Source organism: Strix aluco, chromosome 2, assembly GCF_031877795.1.
Source record: "Strix aluco isolate bStrAlu1 chromosome 2, bStrAlu1.hap1, whole genome shotgun sequence".
Lineage (NCBI taxonomy): Eukaryota > Metazoa > Chordata > Aves > Strigiformes > Strigidae > Strix > Strix aluco.
Window position 1 is genome coordinate 125921199 of NC_133932.1, and position 20948 is coordinate 125942146.

The window sequence follows — 20948 nt, forward strand, 5'->3', positions numbered from 1 at the left end:
CTGCCTGGTCCCCCGAACCAGTGAGAGCCCAGAGTCTGCCAAGGGCAGGCCTTGCCCAGGCAGGACCAGGTAGCACCTCAGGGCAAGGCCCTATTCTAGGGCAACCCTGAGCCCCTAGGACAGGCGCCCCAAGGTCCCTGTTCCGAGCTGGGCTCGCCCGACCCCGGCCTGAGGAGGAGTAGAAGGCTGGTAGAAGGAGGCCGCTATTGCTATACAGGCAGCAACGCTGCCGCAGCGCCCACTTCCGCCTCGGTAGCATCATGGCGGACGCGCTCCCCTCCGTCACGTGACAACCCCGCCAACTCTCTCTATGGTAGCTCCTCCCCGGCGGCGGCTTCCGCCGCGTTGTGTCTATGGTTCCCGCGCGGTGCCTTATGGGCGCTTGGCGGGATTATGGTGGTGGTGTAGGGCCTGATTGCGCAGAGTGGGAGGAGGTGGCGGTGTAAGTAACCGCGCAGGCGGCAGGCGAGCGAGCGATTCGGCCGGCCTGGCCCGGGAGGGGGTGTCTGGAAGGGCTCTGGTGGGGTCCTGAGGGGGGAAAGGGGCGGCTCTGGGGTAGGGGGGGGTGTCGTGTCCCCGTGTCCCTGTGAAGGGACGGGCTGTGGCCGGACCACGCAATGGGCCCTGGGAGCAGCTGGGGCGGGCGAGGAGGAGCGTTTCTGTGGAGAACAGCGGCGGGTGGTGGGATGGGGGGCGAAGGGGCGGCCGGCGGGCCTGGCGGCGGAGCTCCGGGTGCCGGGCGGTGTGGCGGGGCCCGGTGGGTGGAGGCGGGAGCCGCGCGGTGCTCCAGCCCCGCTCCTGCCCCGGGTCTGGGTGTCCGCGGAGTGACTGCTGGGGTGGGCTGTGCCCGGGGCCGGTGCTCGGCATTGGGCTGCCCCATGAAGGCGGTTGGGAGGGGCCGGTGGTAGCGCAGCCCTGCGTGGCCAAGGCGTTTCAGCTCCAGGCCGAGCCCAGTGATTTTTCTCGTGGCTAGTAAGCCCTGCGTGGCCGGTCCTGTCTTCGTGTAGCGCTAAAGAGGCTTCTCTAGGGCTGTATTTCCAAAACCTGAGAGGTTAGTGTGACAGACAGTCTCTGAGTGGTTTCAGATTGAGCCCGGGTCCCTTAAGGCCAAGACGAATACAAACTGATTTAAAAGAAGCAGGGACAGTTTCCAGGGGATTTGTTAATGCTTCATGAAACTATGAAGCCACATTGGATCTGGTTCTTCACCTGAATTCATGGATCCCTCCCTTTCTCCATTACACATAATTAGCACAGACAGGTTCTGAGAGCAAGTGGCTTTCTCATGGGTCTGGCAGAGTCTGTGCCAAAGCAGAGCTGAAATGTCTTGCTGAGCTCCAGCTGACTTGCACAGCATCCGTGAAAAGTGTCAGCAATCCTTGGTTAATGAGTCGAGGCTAGTTACTCTCTCCCTTCTTTTTAAAGGTGTTTCTGTCTGTTAATTTTGTTTTCTGAGTAGTAGTTCAGTGGCAGTAACTTTGTTCTGCCTGATGGGATGTTACTTTGACAAATTATTTTATAATTTTAACACTACTGTGTTTTGTGATATCATTTAAAATTATTAAATAATTCATAATATTATTAAATAACATGCAAGCAGAGCATAAATAACTTTTATTTGTGTATCACAGAAGTGTATGAAGCGATATCATGGTTTTTTCTTTGCTTTTTAATATTCTTTATTATGTTTTTATGTCATCCTTTAACATCCAACCTTCTGGTTGGTAGAACTGGTGCCTTTATGTATCTCTGCAGCTGTATCTCTCTTGTGCCTTATATATCTTCAGTCTGTGGTTAATGGATGTGCATGTCTTGGTGAAGCAGGAATGAGCATCGTTTCATATAGCAGTTTTAAGATGGTGCTGGTTGGTTGTGCAGGGATTTTTTGCGTTATTTAACCATCTTTTGGCACAGTGGTTTGGGATTGCAGGGTCTCCAGCTCCTGTCCAGCAGCGCTGAACGCAGTGCATGCTGATAGGGTGTCTGCCTGGCTGAGGGTAATTGGAGTCTGTTTCACTCCTTTGCAACAGAAGAATTGATAGTAGTGATTTTGGGCATCAGCTAGTTCATTTTTTAGGACATGCTGGCAGTGCGTGAGTTACTGCAGTTTCTAAGTGAGAGCTGGTGAAAATGTCTTCATTTGTCCAAGCTTTTTTAATTGCCCTTCGTTTACATAAGAGTAAAGCTGTGGCCTTGTGCTACCAGGGAAACATTAACCCTAGCCCTTCCGAAGGATTTGCTGGCCAGCTGGAGCTCTTGCAGGTCACTCCCAAAGGGCTGTGCTGCAGTATTAATGACAGTGCTGTATCAGTACTAGAGAACTGAACAGGGCCATGACAAGGGTTCAAGTATTCAAGTTCACAGAATCATCTAGGTTGGAAAGGACCTTGAAGATCATCTAGTCCAACCATTAACCTAGCACTGACAGTTCCCAACTACACCAGATCCCTCAGTGCTATGTCAGCCCACCTCTTAAACGCCTCCAGGGATGGGGACTCCACCATCTCCCTGGACAGCCCATTCCAATGCCTAACAACCCGTTCTGTAAAGAAATACTTCCTAATATCTAGTCTAAACCTTCCCTGACACAACTTGAGGCCACTACCTCTTGTCCTATCACTTATTACTTGGTTAAAGAGACTCATCCCCAGCTCTCTGCAACCTCCTTTCAGGGAGTTGTAGAGGGCGATGAGGTCTCCCCTCAGCCTCCTCTTCTCCAGACTAAACACCCCCAGTTCCCTCAGCCGCTCCTCGTACGACATGTGCTCTAGACCCTTCACCAGCTTTGTTCCCCTTCTTTGGACACGCTCGAGTAATTCAATGTCCTTTTTGTAGTGAGGGGCCCAAAACTGAACACAGTAATCGAGGTGCGGCCTCACCAGTGCCAAGTACAGGGGCAAGATCCCTTCCCTGTCCCTGCTGGCCACGCTATTTCTGATACAAGCCAGGATGCCATTGGCCTTCTTGGCCACCTGGGCACACTGCTGGCTCATGTTCAGTTGCGTGATCCTCATCAGTATTTAATTACCAACACCATCCTAGGCATGCTATGGTCTGTGTCAGCCAGCATTTCTGGTGATGATTCCTGGATATGGTTGGGGAATAATGGAGGGGTCATTCCCAGTAGGCAGTCATCATTTTTTGGCTGTCATTTTTCAGGAGGGGAAAGAGTTTAGTTACAAGACTGTCGCTTGTCTTAAGCATAGGAGAACAGCTTCTGGCCAGTTTTACTTACTTTACAAATGTAGTTTCATATTCTTGTTAGAGTCTATGTGTCATCTTTCAAGCATGTTAGAAAAGACTTTAGTTTGAAAATCTCAATAGATTCTGTCAAGTCTGTCAATAAAAAGCTTCTCAAACTTCGAGGATTGTGAGCCAAGTGATAGCTGGTATTCTGTAGTGGGGTTTGCCATTGCTTCTACAGTTCCAGGAACAAAGTAGCTTCTGGTGAATGTCTTTCACTGTAAGTTGTAGTAACATCTGGTTTTTATCCCTTGATTCTGTAGTATTTAAAATGACGACAGCAGCGAGGCCAACATTTGAACCTGCAAGAGGAGGAAGAGGAAAAGGTGAAGGAGACTTAAGTCAGCTATCCAAACAATATTCCAGCAGAGACCTTCCTTCTCATACTAAAATCAAATACAGGTTAGTATTGGGTTTTTTGGTCTTGCAGCAAAACAGGCTGGGAAAGATTTTTTTTTTTTTTTTTTTTTTTTGTTATGAGCGGTACTATGAAATTTTCACAATAGATGTTGATGTGCTTGACACTGAGCAGAGATCAGGGATTGTGCAGGAGTGGTGAATAAGCAAGCTGAAAGTGTAAATCTGAAAAGCCGACCTAGGACATCAAATGCATTGCAAATAATTGGAGAGGTTTAACTTTAGTGGTATTTTATTACTGCTTGTGGAAGTGAATCATCAGAAGGTGAGGTTTGGAGACCAAGCATTTCAGGCAGTGGAGTGGAAAGTTGTCGTTGGGACTGAGCCATGGAGGGTGCTGTCTCTTGCAGAGCAAGATGGGATAAGAGGAGCGAAGTCGAGTGTGTCTTAAAAGTAGGAAAACCACATCATGTATTTGGTAAAGGACCGCTTGGGAAGGGTATTAAGAGGAGGCAGGGAAATCACTCAGACAGTAGTACGTGTTGGAAGAGCTGATGTTAAACACTGCAGGTGGTTCATGCAGGTCCTGGGAGAGGAAATTGCTTTAATCAGTGAGAAAGATAATGGGATTTTAGGAATATTTTCCTCTGTTTTAAATACATAATAAATCTTCATTAACCTTTTGAAAGGTTAAATGAAATCTGGAGTCAGAGTGATACAGATAATTAGAGTTTAAATGAAATGTGTCAGCCTAAAAATGTTCTTTTTATCTTACTATTGTTACTCTTATCAGTAAAATCACTGTGAAAATTTTACATTTGCACTTTTTTATGCAGATGTTTACATTTTCACCTCTTCTCTCCTGCCCCTTTGTTTTTTAAGAATACATATGGATGAGGGAGTTGCAGTGTTTTGGAGAATACGAAAATCAGCAGCACAGAAAGTGCTGTCAAATGAATTTTGTTTGTTGTTAGGGGAAAATTCGCTGGTGGTTTGTTTCTTTAAACAAAAGTGAAGTGTGAAACACCAGTCTGTTGCTTTGAAAGAAGTACTGAGGACAGATATATACAGGAATATACAATATATGTTTTAACAAATCCCTCCGTGTGCATGAGAGGGAGAGGTGGAGGGGGCATTAAGTGTCTTCTGTTCTTTCTCCCAAATACCTAACACAAAGTTATCTTTGTTAAATTGCCAGGGCTGCATTATTGCAGGAAGAGTTCAGTGTTTCAGTCCCACTCATGTTTGGTTGAATGACACGGGGTTTGGGGGGATTTTGCAGCTATATCAGGGATTCCAAGTTCAGGTTTTTAATTACAAAAGCAAATGAAATACTTCATCATAGAGACAGGCTGTGCACACAACGTATTTAGAATGGCTTAAGTCTGGGTTTCTTCCAGGCACTCGTATTTCCAGCATTGGGTTCACAGAAAGGTGAAAGAAATTGCTGCTTGTTTTTATTCATTAGTTCTTTTCAAGTTTTCCACAGAAAATTCAGTGCTCTCTAGGTGAAACTTATTGTGACTCAAATAGTCTGTTGCTTTTGGCCAGTGTGTTGTATAAAAGAAGAAAAAACATGTATTTGCAATATGTTTCACTAAAACTAGTATTTTCCCTGTTCTCCCACCTTTTTTTGAATGGTCGTGGGAGATTATCTGGTATGTCTCTTGGAGGGAAAAAGGTTTATGAAAAGTATGTTCTAGTCTTGGTCTTATCTGTAAGCCTTAGAGACTGGGTTTGCAGCAGCAACTTTGGATGATAAAACGGTGAAGAAAGTTGACCATAATGCTTGTGGGTGTCTGCTAGGACACTGGGCTTGGGCTGCTGGAGAACAGAAGATTTAGACATACGTACAAAAGTTAGATGTAGTCATCCTGGTTTTGTAGGAATTTATATATGGTCTTTTAATTCATTTGAGAGCCACTGGAAGGAGCGTGCGTGTGTGGTCTTGCATGTCTGCCTGTGTGTAATGCATGCAGGGAAGGGGGCTGATGAAGAGAGAATAAACATATGTCTATGTGGTACCCAGTTCTTATTCTCTATACTTACCTGTTCACCCCAGGATTTATTTGCCTCCTTGAAAGAACTGCTCCCAGCTGCAGACTGTCAACTTCAGGTTTTTTTTTCCCCCACTCATGTTGTTTTAGACAGACCACTCAGGATGCTCCTGAAGAGGTGCGTAATCGTGATTTCAGAAGGGAGCTCGAGGAGAGAGAGCGGGTCGCTGCAAGAGAAAAGAATAGAGACAGACCAACTAGAGGTAAAAGCAAAGAAACAAAAATCATAATACCTTTGTGTGACATGGCTCTTGCACAAAACTTGGTGTTGTAAGAAATTTGCGGGTTGCAGACAGCATGTCATGAGAGTAGAATTCAGGGTATTGGTCTGATAGTTCAGAGCTGTTGACCTGCAAGGGTATGTCCGCTGGCTTCATGCTAGCAGGAATCTAGGCCAGCCAGCAGAAAAGCGTAGGCCATCATGCAGGCCAGCTGATACAGTATGATTGTAATGAGTTGGCAACAAGTATGTACAGCTCATAAAGGGCTTTTTTTTTGTACTTGGACAAGTGAGACAGGAAGAAGGAGAATGACTCCTTCTTATGGAGTGTAACCATAAATCTGTTTTTAAAGTATGCGATTCTGTTCAGATATAGTGAAGTGATAATTAAAATTAGAGTTGTTTTTGAGAAATACTAATTTTTAGTATTAAGCTTGACAGAATTTAGGTATTTTAGGTTTAGGTGTGAAGGTATTGTGGGGCTTTCGAATTCACAGACGAAAGCAGATGTGGTTTGGACCAAACTAGCCAACAGTAATGTGTTCAGGTGTTCCTCAGTGGGAACCCTCCAATTAGATATATAGAATAAGGATATTTCTCCACAACTTTTTCTTCTGCTGTTCTTTCTTCTTGAAATAATGACTTCAGAACGCTTCTGGAGGCCAAATTGTAAGTTTGTGAATGTCATTGCTTCCCATGAGGATACCTGCAGGGGAGGAATTAGCATGGGCATTAAGATCGAGAAGTGAGGAAAAAGTAAGCATAAGCTTGTATCTCTTACTCTAATGCGAGTCAGATGGTTTGTGAAGATTTTTGCTTTCTGACATTGCTGTTAAATGAAGTGACTTAGTCACTTTTTTTTAAAATCTTATGCCATAGAACACACAACATCATCGTCTGTGTCTAAGAAGCCTCGGCTAGACCAGATTCCTGCAGCAAATCTTGATGCAGATGATCCTCTTACCGATGTAGGTATCTTTTTTTTCTGTCTTCATTCCTTTCATTGTCCTGCCTTCAGGTTTTGCTGTTAATAGAATATGTACTTTTAGGTCTGCTAAAGGTTTTAGATCAGTTCTAATGTATCTTCCTTTTACAGTTACTCTACTGTGGTGGAAGTCCAGAGTGGTTCAGAGAATTCTGGTCCATGCTGTAATGGTATTCTTGGAAAGCACACAAAAACTAGGGAACTGAAGATACCACTTAAAGTATGGGGAATGGGTGACTTCTTAGATTTGGTCAACTACTGGGTTAGTTCGCATTCCCCAAAGGCAGAATTGTCGAGATACACTGACTGTTGGCATGAGCAATGGATTCTTGCTCTTGGCTCCCCTCCGCATGCTGGCATCTAGGAGTCTAGGGCTTGACAATAAACTCGGGGGTTTTTTAATCTTGTTATATTTGGTCCCAACAATATTGGACAGGGCATTCAGGCATGCTATTATGAATTATGTTACAATGATTAGAGAGTGACTGGGGATAGCCCAATCTCTAGAATCTGTCAGCTACATACCATTTGAATTATAAAAAATTGCAGTCATCCAAAAAGAAGAAACATTTTTGTCTTGACTTTACTGTACAAAAGCAAATAAACCATTTGTATTGTATTTGCTACCTCTACAATCACCCAAGTACTTCGTAAATCATCCAGCAACCAATTGCAGCTTTAGTTGGGCAGACCTGGACCATTTTTTATTAAATGAACGAGCTGCTTCTCATTCCCATTTGTTGCTATTAGGAAGATGATGAAGATGAGGACTTGGAAGACAGTGATGATGATGACACTGCAGCTCTTCTGGCTGAACTGGAAAAAATCAAGAAAGAACGAGCTGAGGAACAGGCTCGAAAGGTAAAATGTCATCCATTAAAGAGCATCTGTTTTTTGCAAAATGGTGTTTATTAAAACTGGTGTGCCTTAAGTACTTGGGATGAGTGAGAACTGGCAAACAAAGTAAGCGCCCTTCAAAACTTTTCTCAAGTATGATGGATTTGTCCTTTTATCTAGTAATCGTTGTCAAGATTTTTTTTCTTTAGTAGACATACTGAACATTTTACTCACTAAAACGTTTTATTCACCTTCCCAACACTTTGTAGAGGCAGTGAGTCAAGATAATCTTGCTTTTCATAAGCAAGTCCTTCTCTTAAGACAGCTATCATGCCAAACTATATAGTGGCATTATAGCTACATTCTGTCCAGTGTAATTTCATCTGTTAACTACTTTTTATGAAACAAGAAATACAATTTTTATTTATGGAATAAAAATATTTTCTTTTTGATGCTTCTTTTTAAGGCTGCAAGTTTTATACAGTAGGTACTCTTTCACAGCATTGGTGCTGTGTTGCCTTGGCAAGGAGCACCAGTGGTAACTCTAAGACCAGAACAATTTTCACATGATTATGAACAGGCAGGTTTATTTGAAAAATATCTCTGCAAAAACAGATGATAATAATACGGCAGTCTGTCCAGAACTTGGAAAGTCAACTGATACGTAGCCTTCATACCTCTCTGTAATCTCTCTCTACAGGTAGAAACGCCATGTTCTGCCCTTGAAAGGAGAGGGAAGTCCCTGTAGTTAGAGATTATTTTCCTGTGAGCAGAATCAAATCCTATGCCATTGGCTCCCACACCTCCTTGGTGTAAGAGAGATTGTTGGGATGGAGTTCATTAGCAAAATCCCTGATTGATGAGTGGACTTCTAGGGACTGTTTCTGGGAATGGTCAGTGTTGTCAAACTGATCAGAATTTAGGATGAACTGTACGAGCTCTAACGTTGTATTGCAATAGAGTTTAGAGTCCAGGTATTTCATCTGCACTGCTGAAATGCTCTGCCTCTGGTGGTGCAGCAGAAGTGGTGGGTATGTGCAGTGTTCCCTCTTCTGCTGTTAGTAAGCGCTTTCTTTTGAGTAGGGCTTAAATCATTTTAGTCCTTTTGAAAGGTGTTGCTGGCTTCAGTTTGAATAGTTTTTTATGTTTTTATAAATAGATTCTCTGTTAGTGTAAAAAAGAAAGAAAAAATACCCAAACCAAACAAACAGAAAACCCATCCGAAAATCCATCCAAAAACCTCCCCAAAACAAGCCACCTGTCTGTCATCTTTGTATAAGGTAATCTGAGGTGGTTTTTAGAATATGTTAAATAAACATATTAAATGCTGATCGAGAGGCAAATCTAAGGTTGGTGTGACAACTTTATGTTTTGGTGCCTCTGAGCTGCTCATAACCTTTCCTGTAGCTTAACACACACTCAGAGTTTAATATTTTTCATGAAAGCTCTGCAGTAGAGTCAGCTGGCAGTGAACGGGGTGTAGCATCTAGCAGACACCAGGAAGAGCTTGGAAACAGTGTTTTAACTGCTGTGGGCAGCAATGTAAGTGCCTGCCTGCTCCTGGCTAACAATATAGAAATTTACTTTCAGAATCAATAATGCCTGCAAAACCAGTGAGCTCTGCAGTTTTGGAGTTAGGTACTTTGGAAGGCTGTACCATGCTGCTTCAGTGCAGAAATTTTGCTGTAGAAGACTGTTGATTCTCTTATCTGGCCTGTGAGTGGTCTTTTACATTACAGTGTCTGAAAGTGTCTCTCATCTCTTTGGGCATTTGAAGCACATCATGCAGCAATGAAATTGTCTTCTGCAGTAATAACATGGTGAAAATAGCAACAATTCTTCCATGTATTTCTGTGTGAAATGTACTGAACTAGAAATTGAGAGTAGTAATGTGTAGGAAAGGCTTCTACTGCATCTGTCCTTGCACAGTGCTTAAAATGAAAGCTTAGATCTGTATGGATTTTTCATGTTTTCCTGAAATCATACATCTAGATTAAACAGCATAACTTGTCACATTTCAGTGTAGAAAATTTGCATTAGGAAAATAATTGTAGCACAGACAACCAAGTGCATGCTTCTCTGTTTATGTGTAGACAGCAGGAATGTTATCATCTCTCTGAAATTCTTATTTTGTCACTAGAGGGTGCCGAAAGCTATGAAGTATTTAGTATAGCACTTGTTTTATTTTGCTGTCTCTTAACTGGTGTTATTTTTTACATTCATGGATGTTCTTCTTCCACCAAAAGCAGGGTTTATAATGTTCGATGCTGTGTGCATACCGAATACTTGCACTCTTATCTGAAATGAATACATTTGTTTCTCGTAGAAATTAATATTAGTTATTTATTTACAATAGTGCACACTATTGCACACTCACTACCTACTCTGTTCATCCTTTCACTGGTTGGTGGCAGATAGGCTCTCTTAAAAATTGACGTCTTCAGTAAATAGTGGTTGCTCTCCAGGTACTTGGAATTTTATTTTCTTGTGGTTTTTTAAGAGTGGGAAACTAAGACTACGTTGATGGAAAAAGTAAAAACCAAGGTGGGGGCGCAGCCTTGGAAAGAGTCTTTAGATGTAAGGGTCTCCTTAGGAAAGATCACTTATGTACATTGGCTTTAGGGGTGCAGCCTCTTTAGGTTATGCCTTGTGTTCCATGGCTTTGAAATAAGGTGTTACTGGCAAAGCATTTTATAGCCATTTTATATAAATGTCTTTTCATTTCAGATACGTGGGATTTTGTATTATTATGTATTGCAAACTGTAATTTAAACCTAATTTTGTAAGTTACTTCATATTAGTCATCCAGCTGACTTCAAGATAACATCTTATGTAAATTCTTAATTGTGTAGTCACTGTTAGTCCTAATCCACGTACAGGGATGGTTTATCTGCTGAAACGCTGCTGTCCATAGTAGACAGTGTGGGTAAACCAGTGGCAAGGCAGGGGGAAACTGTGGAGTGAATGCCTGTTTGCTCTTCTGCACATCATTCTCAAATCTTTTTGTTGTTATACAGACAGATTAATGTGTCTCTGCATCTTCTTGGAACATCCCAGGGTCTTAACAAGATGAAGTGTGTAAAATGCAGTAATATATTCCAGATTTGTGCCATATGTAATTTTTTTCCCGATACTTCAGTTATTCTGATTTATTAAAATGCTAGTCAGTTATTTCCGAGACTTCATTTAGAGTGAACTGTATTAACTGTTTTCACTCATTGCTTTAGTGTCCAGTATTTAAATTGACATGAAAGGAGGACTGCTCCTTTTAAAATGCATCTCTGGTGAGGCAGCAGTTAAAAACAAAAGATGAGAATCCGCTTTTTTTCAGATCGTCATGGTCTCTGTTAACTTCCCTTATGTGATAATACCAATTTCCATAGAAATCTTCTAAATCTAATTTTGACAAATATTAGTATTAAGAGGTTTTAACTTCCTTCACACCAATATTTCCCTGTTATCTGTGAAGCAAATACTTTGTTATCCAAATAAGCAGTTCTTGTCAGAGCTTGTTAACTTCTCAAAAAGCTTAAATTACCTTGAGTTCTGTAGAAACGTTAAATAAATACTACAAATGTTTTTAAAAACTGATTGAGCATAGAAGTCCTCCTGACTTTTCTCATGCCCTCCACAGTTTTAATCTCTCAGGTTGTTTCTAGTAGACGCTAAACTGACCAGAAAATTTTAGTTTTGAAAAGCAGTTCTGTGGAATAATTCGGTCTAAAACTGTACAAACACTAGGTCTGCTGTGTATGTGAACTATCCATGGATAGGTTTCATGGAAACATTTCAATATTCCAAGTTCAGCATTACAATGCTCTTGATTTTCAATTTTCAAGCATTTCCTTAAAAGGTAAATTGAAATAATTAAAAACAAACCTCAAACCAGTGAGCAGCTGAATGTACGTATGCAGTTCCAGCAAAGCTATTTTAATAGCTAGTCATTTTATGCTTATCTGAGAACAGACTTAAAGTTTTTGGTTTGTTTTCTTAACAATTTTATTTCACCAAGTGTTTCTCTATAACTGATTATATTACTTTACCAATGGTCAAAATAGATCTTAGCTCTGTCCTGTGTTTGAGCCATGACTTTCAAATAAAACATTAGAAAATGAATCTTGGTGGATGCTAATCTTTTCACTTAAAATTTAAGGGTCCAACTATCTATCTATTTTGATAGAAAAATCTATCAAAAAATATCAAATCAGTGATTAAGAAATAATTTCAGTAAAGAGGCCAAAGCAGATGGCAAAGTATGTTTCTTCATTACATGTTTGAGACATGCTAGCAATACTTGCCAAGAACTAATGATAATGTCCCCTCCCTTGTGGGCAAAATGACAACAAATCAGCATAGGCACTGCAGTTGTGATTACTCTGTGCTCTTATTTTTTGAAGTTTCAATCGGTTATTTGAATCGCTGTATTGCATAGAGTTAGTAATTTGCGTAGGATCAAATAACTGGGGTGGATCTCTGCATTATTAAGTTTTGTTCCCTGCTGCTAAAGGCAGTGCTGTCATAGTTTGTCATTCAAAAATTAGCATTTAAATAAGGTTATGTGATTTTTTTTTTTTTTTTTTTTTTTTTTTCAGTCTTCAATGAAGTGTGGGTATTTCAGGTTTTCTTTCAGCTACTCAACGTCTGTAAAAACTGAGTAGGATAACTTACTTTAATACGATGGAGTCATTTCAGGAATTTCAGCACTTTCTGTAAAAGTCATCTTGCTCTGTGCTAAGGGTAGGAACTACACTAAAAAAAATAACCATGGTAACAATAATGTTTTTCTTTCCTTTGCGGTGAGAAACAAATATGCCAAGGGACTGTTTTTCTTACAGCGAGATAAGAAATAATTGTTTAGTTAAGGTTAATACAGTTTTGTCCGCTTTTTTCCCCCCAGCTGTGATGCCACATGGTGAGCTCAGTCGTACTGTGAGGGCTTGCTGTGAGATCCAATGCACATAGCGTCTCCATCTGCTTTCTCGGGGCGTGGGACTCCCTCTGCCAGTCCAGACTTATTCCGCACACCATAATATTCCTGTTCTGTTTTCCCTGCCTCTAACACGGTGTTACAACATGGTTGATGTCTGATTCATCTCTGCCTATAGTTGTTGCAACACGCTGCCACTGAAAAGTGCAGCGCTGCTGTCTGTAGTGATGGAACAATCTGTAGCATATTTTGCTTAAAATGGCTTAGGCCAAGAGTTGTATGCCTCATCTTGCTGAATGGAAAGGCAGGCAAAGAGGCATTATTTTAGAAAGGGTGGAATGAATACAGATGTATTATTTTCTCCCTTAGGCTTTTCTTCTGTTGTGGGTTTGTTGTATCCATAGTGTTTTAGCTTAATAATCCTTTGTTCCACCACACAAAAGAACAATGTAGGCTTTGGAGCAACCAGAGCAGCTTGTTTTGTGAACAGCTGTGCTTGATCGTGCCTCAGAGGTGTGAAGCTCAGGCAGCTATGAAGGCTATGTCTGGTCTGTTTGATTTGATACAGCCCGTGCTCCATCGCCTGGAGCGTCCCAGCTTTCAGTGGAGGAGTGGGCAGTGGAAGATCTGTGTGGAAAATTCTGAAACATAATGAAAACCTCTTTTGCCTGGAGTTTAGGGATTCTGCAGCTCTGGCCAAAATGTGTAACTTAGCTTAAGTGTAAATGTCAACTTTACACCACTGTAAGTTACACCTAGTATTTACTCCATGTCATGTCTCTAAGATACAAAACTTAACAAATCACCTTTTTTTAAAAATCTTGGAATACCTTCTTTGGGAGGTTTTGATGAAGCTAAATAATACAAAAAATCTTCAAGACTAATATTCAGAATTAGCTTCCTTCCTAAAATTTGTAGCAAATATGTTCAAATGTCATTCAACCTAGAACAGCTTTGAACAACTGAATTCCATAAATAAATTACCATGTGCACCAGGTCTTCTTTGAAAAGTGACTAAAACTGGCAATGCCTTACTTAACAGATCTGTTCCCTGTTTGCTTTCAGACTCTAATCTGTTAATCTTTAATGACAAAGATAAGCTTATGCAGTTTGTTACTACTTCTAGTTGTTCTGCCTCTGTGGGTGTAAAAGACAGCAGAGTTCTGTTTGTGAGCAGAGCGAAGGATCGTACAGAGTGCCCGGGGGTTCTGCAGCATCTCTTACTGTGAATACAGAAAATCAGCATTTCAAAATAAGATCCACGGATGTTTTCTGTAACTGTTGTCACTAGAAAAGAACATTTGACAGCTTCTGTTAGGGTTAAGTTCATAATTGTTTTTAATAATTTAATAGGTGCAAAAGTAAAATGTAATAATTTTAAATTCCCAAGATTGCCCCTACCGCTTTGTTTAATTATAGTGCAATTTTTTGCTACCCTCCACTCCTCTGGAATTGTAGTTGACTTGAGTCAGTGTAGGTCTTTTGCTAGCAATTAGCAGTTTTAGACAGAATTTAGTTGAGCTTGAAATGCCAGGTTGTTGGGGTCAGTGTACAAGTTATGTATCCCAGCTTCCACGATGGTGCAGTCAGTAGAGCCTGGAGCGTGGTTGGTCTCCTGTGTGTGTACTTTAGTGTGAGCAGAAGAGCCATCTTGACTCCTTACTGTATTCCTCAGATCTCTTCTGAGATGTGAGCTTGTGTGCCTTCAAGCAGATGTCTAGATGTAGGTGTCTTATTCTGGAGCTAAATCCTACCCTTAGTTTTATATTACTGCTTGTAGTGTAACACTTCTTAAAAAGTGTTACTTCAATTTTGATTTTTTTTTTTCTTTCACCACATTTCATCACTTCAGTCTGATAACGCTTTTTTCATTATCAGAAAGGGAAATATGTCAGGCTAATTGAGGCTGAAGGATATTATATGGGTTATGTAAAGCAGATAAAAGTTAGGATGATGCCTAACATGCTGTTTTAAAATCTTCTTAAAGAAAAATTAAATGTGCATCTGTGTGTAATAACACTGGAGTACTGTATGCATATTTTTTTTAAGATTCTTAATATTGGCTTTATCTTCCTCTAGTGATTCTGAACGTTCACAATTCATTTAAATGACTGAGTGCTTTTCACTTCTCTTCATGCATGGTGGATAATGCTGGAACCATCAGCTTTGCAGGAACTGTTGAGATTAAATCCGAAATGGGGGAAGGGAGGGAAGAACAATTGTAATTCCCCCCCAAAAGATGGTGACTGACTGCAGTGGACTTTTGACCGTAGAAGAAACACTGTGTGTGGAATGCATTGTATTTCTGTGTTTGTCAGTGGTGTGTGGGTGCGTTTTCATGCATCATAAAAAACCAGCATAAAATAGTTCTGTGTGCCCCTGATAAAGTGATGCATGCTGCACAGGTTCAGTAGCTTTGGATCACGATCAAGGTTAATGTCTTAGAAATTAGAAGGCGAGACTGTGCCATGCTCCACATGCCACTTTGAGAAGAGTTCCCCCGGAGTTCAGCTCTGAAATGGAAAACTGCTGCACCTGTTTGCATATATAGGACTTGGAAGAAGTTCTTTCTACAGAAGCATTTTTCAACAGGGGAGTGTTGAGAGTCTTACAGCACTCTTATTAGTGCTACCTTCTCTTGAGTATAGCCCAGTATGAATTTTTGGTTTGTAGCATTCTTACTTGCTTTTAAGATTTGTCCCAGACCTCTAGGTTTTTTTGAAGCCTCAGTTTTAATGGAGGATTGGAGATTAAATTTAATGATGCAGAGCCCCCCTCATTTTGGACAACACAGAGAACACTTCACATGCTTGCACCCTGTTGTAAATTTGCCTAATGGTCTTAAACAGAATGTAATTGTCTCCAGGGAGGTACCTGAAAATCAATACTGATTTTTTTTTTTTTTGTGTGTGTACCAGTGTCCTAGATTTTGCTTGATTTCAGATTAGTGCTTTGCATGCACGTGCTGTACGGTAGTCTGAGGGCTGCTTGACTTCTGGTGGGAGCATGACACAGACTGCAGTAAATTGGATTTCACTGCTGTTGGCTCCTCTGTGTTATGGGGAAAGAAGATGCTAAATCAAAGGTTGGCATACTGTGCAGAAGAAACTGCATATATCTCTTGTCTGTGATCCACAAAGAAATGTATAATTTGAATTTGTGTTTCTGATATGGGGGGAAATTGCTGTTCATATCAAATATTTTTGCTTTCTGTTTCCTTATTTACTGGGGTGTTAATAACAACTGAAGTTGGAATGCAGATGTTGGATTTAGAGCTATGTTTGAAAATGCAAAACTTCAGTTTATTTGTGTTAACTTTTAACTGCTGCAGTTTGTGTTAAAGCTCCATTGATAAGAGCAGCAAGGGCAAGTTTTGCTTACCCAGATGTTTTAATAAGGGCATTACAGGGCTTGTCATGCTGTGCCATGCTTTTAAGCAACGTGCCCTTTTGAGGAGCTTGTCCCATCTCACTGGCAATTAATTGCAGCTGGTTCTAAATTTTATTTGTGAGAAGCAGTGTAATGGTAGGTGCTTTTTCATAACTAAAACTCGGGTAGATTTTTGAAAGGTAAAATCTTTTCCAGTGATCCTGCATCATCTGGTATTCATCTTGTATGTTAAAATATTTTCTTAGGAGGGTTGGGGTGTTTTATAGAAATAGTTCACATGTCTGATCAATCCAATTGAAAACACTGTAAATTAAGGACAGTTTTAGTAATATATCAGTATTGATTGAATGTTTGAAGCTAGAGAACTCTGGCTAGCATCAATGTTCAAGTTTGGCACTTAAACCTTGTAAACACTATCATAAAGAAAAATGTTTCCTCTTTTGGGATCCGTAGCAGCCCTCAGCCATGAATTTTCTGCAGTTTGGGAAAAAAATAACAACCACCACCTTGTGATCTTTTTGTCTTTGGTTTATATCATTTTTAAAAGCCATGGTTTGAGCCTCCTACAATGATAATGAGACTTCAGTGCATTTTTTAACTAGAATGTCTTCAGACCATAATTCACCATACAAGGAGCAGGAGACCTAGTTAGTCATCCAAATTCAAAGATTTGATTCCCCCCCCGCCCCACTTCTGGTACTTTGATGAAAGAGCAATCCTTGTAATACATTTGAAAAGTCGTGGAAAAATACGTTGATGTAAATTAAATATTGCACATTCATTTTGAAGTCTGTGAACATTTAAGTTGCTAAATATATTAATACAGCTTGGAAGCATGGGCAGTGAAATCTACTTTGTGTTGCCTGTAGTGCATTGCTTCACTTAGGCTTGAGTTACATGCTTTTGACAGTACAAGGAGAAGAAAATTTTTCTGCTATTTAATATTGGAACTCTTAAATAGTCTTATGACATCCACTGCTCAGTTTCACCTTAGCTTTCTCAGTATTCTTTTTAATTGGTCCCTAGGGAAGTTGTTGTTGTCAAACCCAAGCAGATTACTGAAGATAGAGAAGTTTGAATGTGCCGTAGGTTTCTTCCACCTAATGAATATTGTATAACATACTCTTTTCTCGTAAGGGTAAAGAAAATCTTTTAATCTGTATACAGTTTTTATTATAGTAAATATGTAAATGGTAAAGCTAGAATTTAACTGAATATTTCATGGAACATCAGAGGTAAGTAGAGCAGATATGCGGGTTGCTAGATTGACAGTTTATTAGCAATGTTAAGCTCTTTAGAGTATCTCTGCTTCTATCCTTAGTCTACTTATACATGTGTCAAACACTGAAAAGTCTGAGCTGGGAATTAAAGCTCTATCTGTGTGAGTGTTCACAGCTAAATAATGTTTATTGATACCAAGTAGATGAGAAAAGTGACCTAGAAAAGTAATATATCCATTATTGGTTCTCAGGAACAAGAGCAAAAGGCTGAAGAAGAAAGAATTCGGATGGAAAACATTCTGAGTGGTAATCCACTGCTGAACCTTACCGGCCCAGCACAGCCTCAAGCAAACTTCAAAGTGAAGAGGAGGTACTGTGCAGTCTGTCCTGTGATATCCATCCCCTTGCTCGCTCTTGTTCCTCAGTCAGAAAATGTTAGCACTGCCATTGGTTTTCATTTCCTTCCTCAGATCCTGTCACAAGCAGTGTAATGTAGAATTGGGATACTGATGCATGTAGTGATTGTCTTTGAGCATTTCTCTGAACAAATCATCCTGCTACTTTGTGTTTTAAAAAGAGAAAGAGAGATTGAGAGCTGTGTTTGTCTGACATTATGCATAATGGCACAAAAAGTAACAGGACCAAAGTTCCTCAAGAAATTTGATGTTATGCTCCCCTTTAAAGTCTAGATGGTTTGGGGGTTTTGTTTATTTGGGGTTTTTTTGGTGTAACTAGAATCAGTAAATAACAGCCTTTTTCTCAATATAAAACTTGTTTGCAAATATTCCAGTTACTGTTGCATTTATCAAAATTAGGACCATTAGAGTAAAGGTTTTTCTTCTGCTCTGTTCAAATGGTCATTGTTTTCTTTAAAGGTAAAATAATCTTTAACCTACTGATACTCATCGCTTCAAACTCAGGAGCATGTAGGAGATAGCTTGGATTAAAAAAATAGATCTTTTTTTCTTAAAGATTAAAATCTAATCCTAATGACTAGTTGTCCTTAATACATTTAAATAGGACGGCCAAACTTCATTTATATATTTATGAAAATTGCACCTAATTTTCATACAAACTTACTGAAGTTAAAAACTTTTGTTTTCAGGTGGGATGATGATGTTGTCTTCAAGAATTGTGCCAAGGGGATAGATGAATCAAAAAAGGACAAAAGATTCGTGAATGATACTCTGCGATCAGAATTTCACAAAAAGTTCATGGAAAAATATATCAAGTAGTACAGTTTTATGTGCAGTGGTGCTGAAGGACTTAGAAGGTCATGGTTGCTCCCTCCCTCTCCCTCAGAATTCAAGACTGAATACTTGGTTATGAATTCCAAAATGCTTTTCCAAGATCATCAACAGCTTCATAATTAATAATTACTATGTATCTGGAGTTTTTATTCCTTCAGTATGTTTTCCTTTTCAGTTTTAATTAAATCAGTTTGTGTTTCATGAATGTTTTTCTGTTCACGCACGTATACTTTTACTGGCTGCCTTGTAAATGGTAGAAGAGAGAAGCTGGTTTGCATTAAATACTTCTAATTGTTTAAATTGCGTTCAAAAACAGCCAGTGTTTGTAGTGATGGTGGTTTGTAACTTATGCAACTTATGTAAATGTCAGTATTATCAAAGGTGGGGAATAGCTGAGTATGATAAGCAGTGCGAACTGAAAAGATCTGTACTTTCTGTAGCAAACTGGACTTCCTCTTAATAGCTAGTTAGAAACTTAGCTAATAATCTTCCTTTTTAGTTGTTTCTTACTGTCAATCAAGTTATACTTTGGTGGGGTAGCTCCAAGTTCTTAGCAGACCTGCTTTCTGGGCTCTCTTGGCTGAGCACTTCTGCAGCAATACCATGTAATGCTTGGGGGAGCCTTGAGTGGGGAGTGCCCTGTGGAACTGGGATATTTTCCTCATTAAAAAACCATTGCAGTGCTCGGTCCCTCAGCCACAGCCACGTGGCTGTGAGGTTCAGTCTGTGTGCGTGGTTCATTAGTAAGTGTTGTCAAACTTGCACGTGAGTTTTTATTAAACGAGTGATCTCTTCAAGAGACCATAGTATACTTTGTTTACTTCTTAAATGTCCATTTTAACACTTAATAGGACAGTATAAAATAGGAATGACTGAAAAAAATCTCATTTGTGAAAAAAATATTTTCTTTTTCCTTCTGTCATCTTGGTTGCATTTGAAATCTTGGCTAAGTGATGCACAGGGTATGAACATAATATCTGCAAAATGTAGTAGTTACCTTTACCTAGATGGCTACAGTGGCAGAACTCAGATGTGTTTATGTAAAATTGTTGCCCTTTTCCTTGCCTGTATTATGCTCAGTCTAGTTCATTCTTACAGACACTGTTTCATAGTAATATTATTATTATTTTCAAGCTCTTAATTTGAAAATACATGTGATTTAAAGAGAGTGAATGTAGAGCACAGTGTTCTAGATTTTTTGTTGGGCATGACTGTGTGGGTATCCTGTAAAAGGTTTCATTAGCTTTAGCTGTATTTTCCACCCTTTCATTAAGCTATGCAGTGTACTAATGCCAGCAGCTAATACCTGTATTTACTTGGAAGTGAGATTTTCAGCATGCTTAAGGTCATGTGAGCTCCTACAGCTGCTGGAGGAATATGTGTTTGTGTTACTTCTGCTACCTACCTCATGATAGTAATAATTCTTGGGAAGCAGAAAAATGGGTGTAGTTTGTAATTCTCTCTCTTTAAAGCTACTAAAATTGTGGTATACAGGCAACATATTTAGAAGAGGAAAAAATGTTAGCTGTGCTTGTCAGGGTCTGGCAGTGGAGAGACCAGCTGCTCCTTTAGGTCTGACCTAACCAGCATAGTTGTCATGGCAACAACAAAAAATACATTGGTCTCTCAGTATTACGAGATACAATCACTGTGCCAAAGTGAGCAAGTGAGCATACAGTTTTATTGTAGAGGGGGTTGAAAGGCCAGTTCAATGCCTTCATGGAATTCATAAGCACATAACACCATCATTTGTGTTCTTGAAGTAATGTAGCTCTTTCTTAGAGAAAATAATACTTTTAAGTCAGATGGCTGGGGTTGGATGAGGTCGTGGTCAGATATGCTGGCAGTTGTTCTCCACACCTGCAGGAACATCGCTTTGTTAAACTTTTGCATAATGCATAGGTGTACTCAGTCATTTTTTCCAGCGGGGCTCTCCCCTGGTTCTGGAGAAGGAGCTGTGGGGACTGTATAGCTCCGGGCTGCAGCTCTACTTGAGGTTTTGTGTTGGCATTGTTGTTCAGCTCAACCACAGAATTTGCAGATCCTATCTCTAACCTCCCCCTCAAAGCTTTTGTATTTTCACCTTCTGCAGTGTAAGCTGACCCACAGTCTGAGGACTCAGCAATACACAAACACAATATGATAATCAAGGAATCTCAAGCCTTATCGCTGGGTGGGTTTTGCATCACTAACTGCTGAGTTTTCTCCACCAGTACCGTAAAACTAAAGCCCTCTGTGCTCTTAGTTGGGGAAGAGCCATGTGCTTTCAGTATTGATGCTGTATTGATGTTTAATTTTCTACTGTGCTTCTTGTACTTATCTAGGAAAAGACAAGCAGATCATTTGTTTTTGTAAAACTGCAGTGTGACTGAATTCTTAAAAAAAAAAAAAAAAAAAAATCGGACTGTGATGTGCTACACCTCTGCTTCCAGCATTTATTTTTTCCAGGAACCTCTGTTCAA

General features: G+C 40.3%; 1 protein-coding gene across 1 annotated transcript; it reads left to right on the forward strand.

Moving 5' to 3' along the window:
- The first annotated feature begins 337 nt into the window (after positions 1-337).
- Positions 338-19292, forward strand: CWC15 (CWC15 spliceosome associated protein homolog). Its single transcript, XM_074816252.1, has 7 exons — positions 338-442; positions 3507-3645; positions 5748-5860; positions 6757-6845; positions 7613-7723; positions 17488-17606; positions 18342-19292. The coding sequence occupies exons 2-7, from the start codon at positions 3515-3517 to the stop codon at positions 18469-18471; spliced, it is 693 nt and encodes a 230-aa protein (XP_074672353.1). The 5' UTR covers positions 338-442; positions 3507-3514; the 3' UTR covers positions 18472-19292.
- The last annotated feature ends 1656 nt before the right edge of the window (positions 19293-20948 follow it).

Coding starts and splice junctions, on each gene's coding strand:
- CWC15 (XM_074816252.1), top strand. CDS start 3,515: ATGACGACAGCAGCGAGGCCAACATTTGAACCTGCAAGAGGAGGAAGA. Junction 5,861..6,756: donor TAGAGACAGACCAACTAGAG/GTAAAAGCAAAG, acceptor CTTATGCCATAG/AACACACAACATCATCGTCT. Junction 6,846..7,612: donor CAGATGATCCTCTTACCGAT/GTAGGTATCTTT, acceptor TGTTGCTATTAG/GAAGATGATGAAGATGAGGA.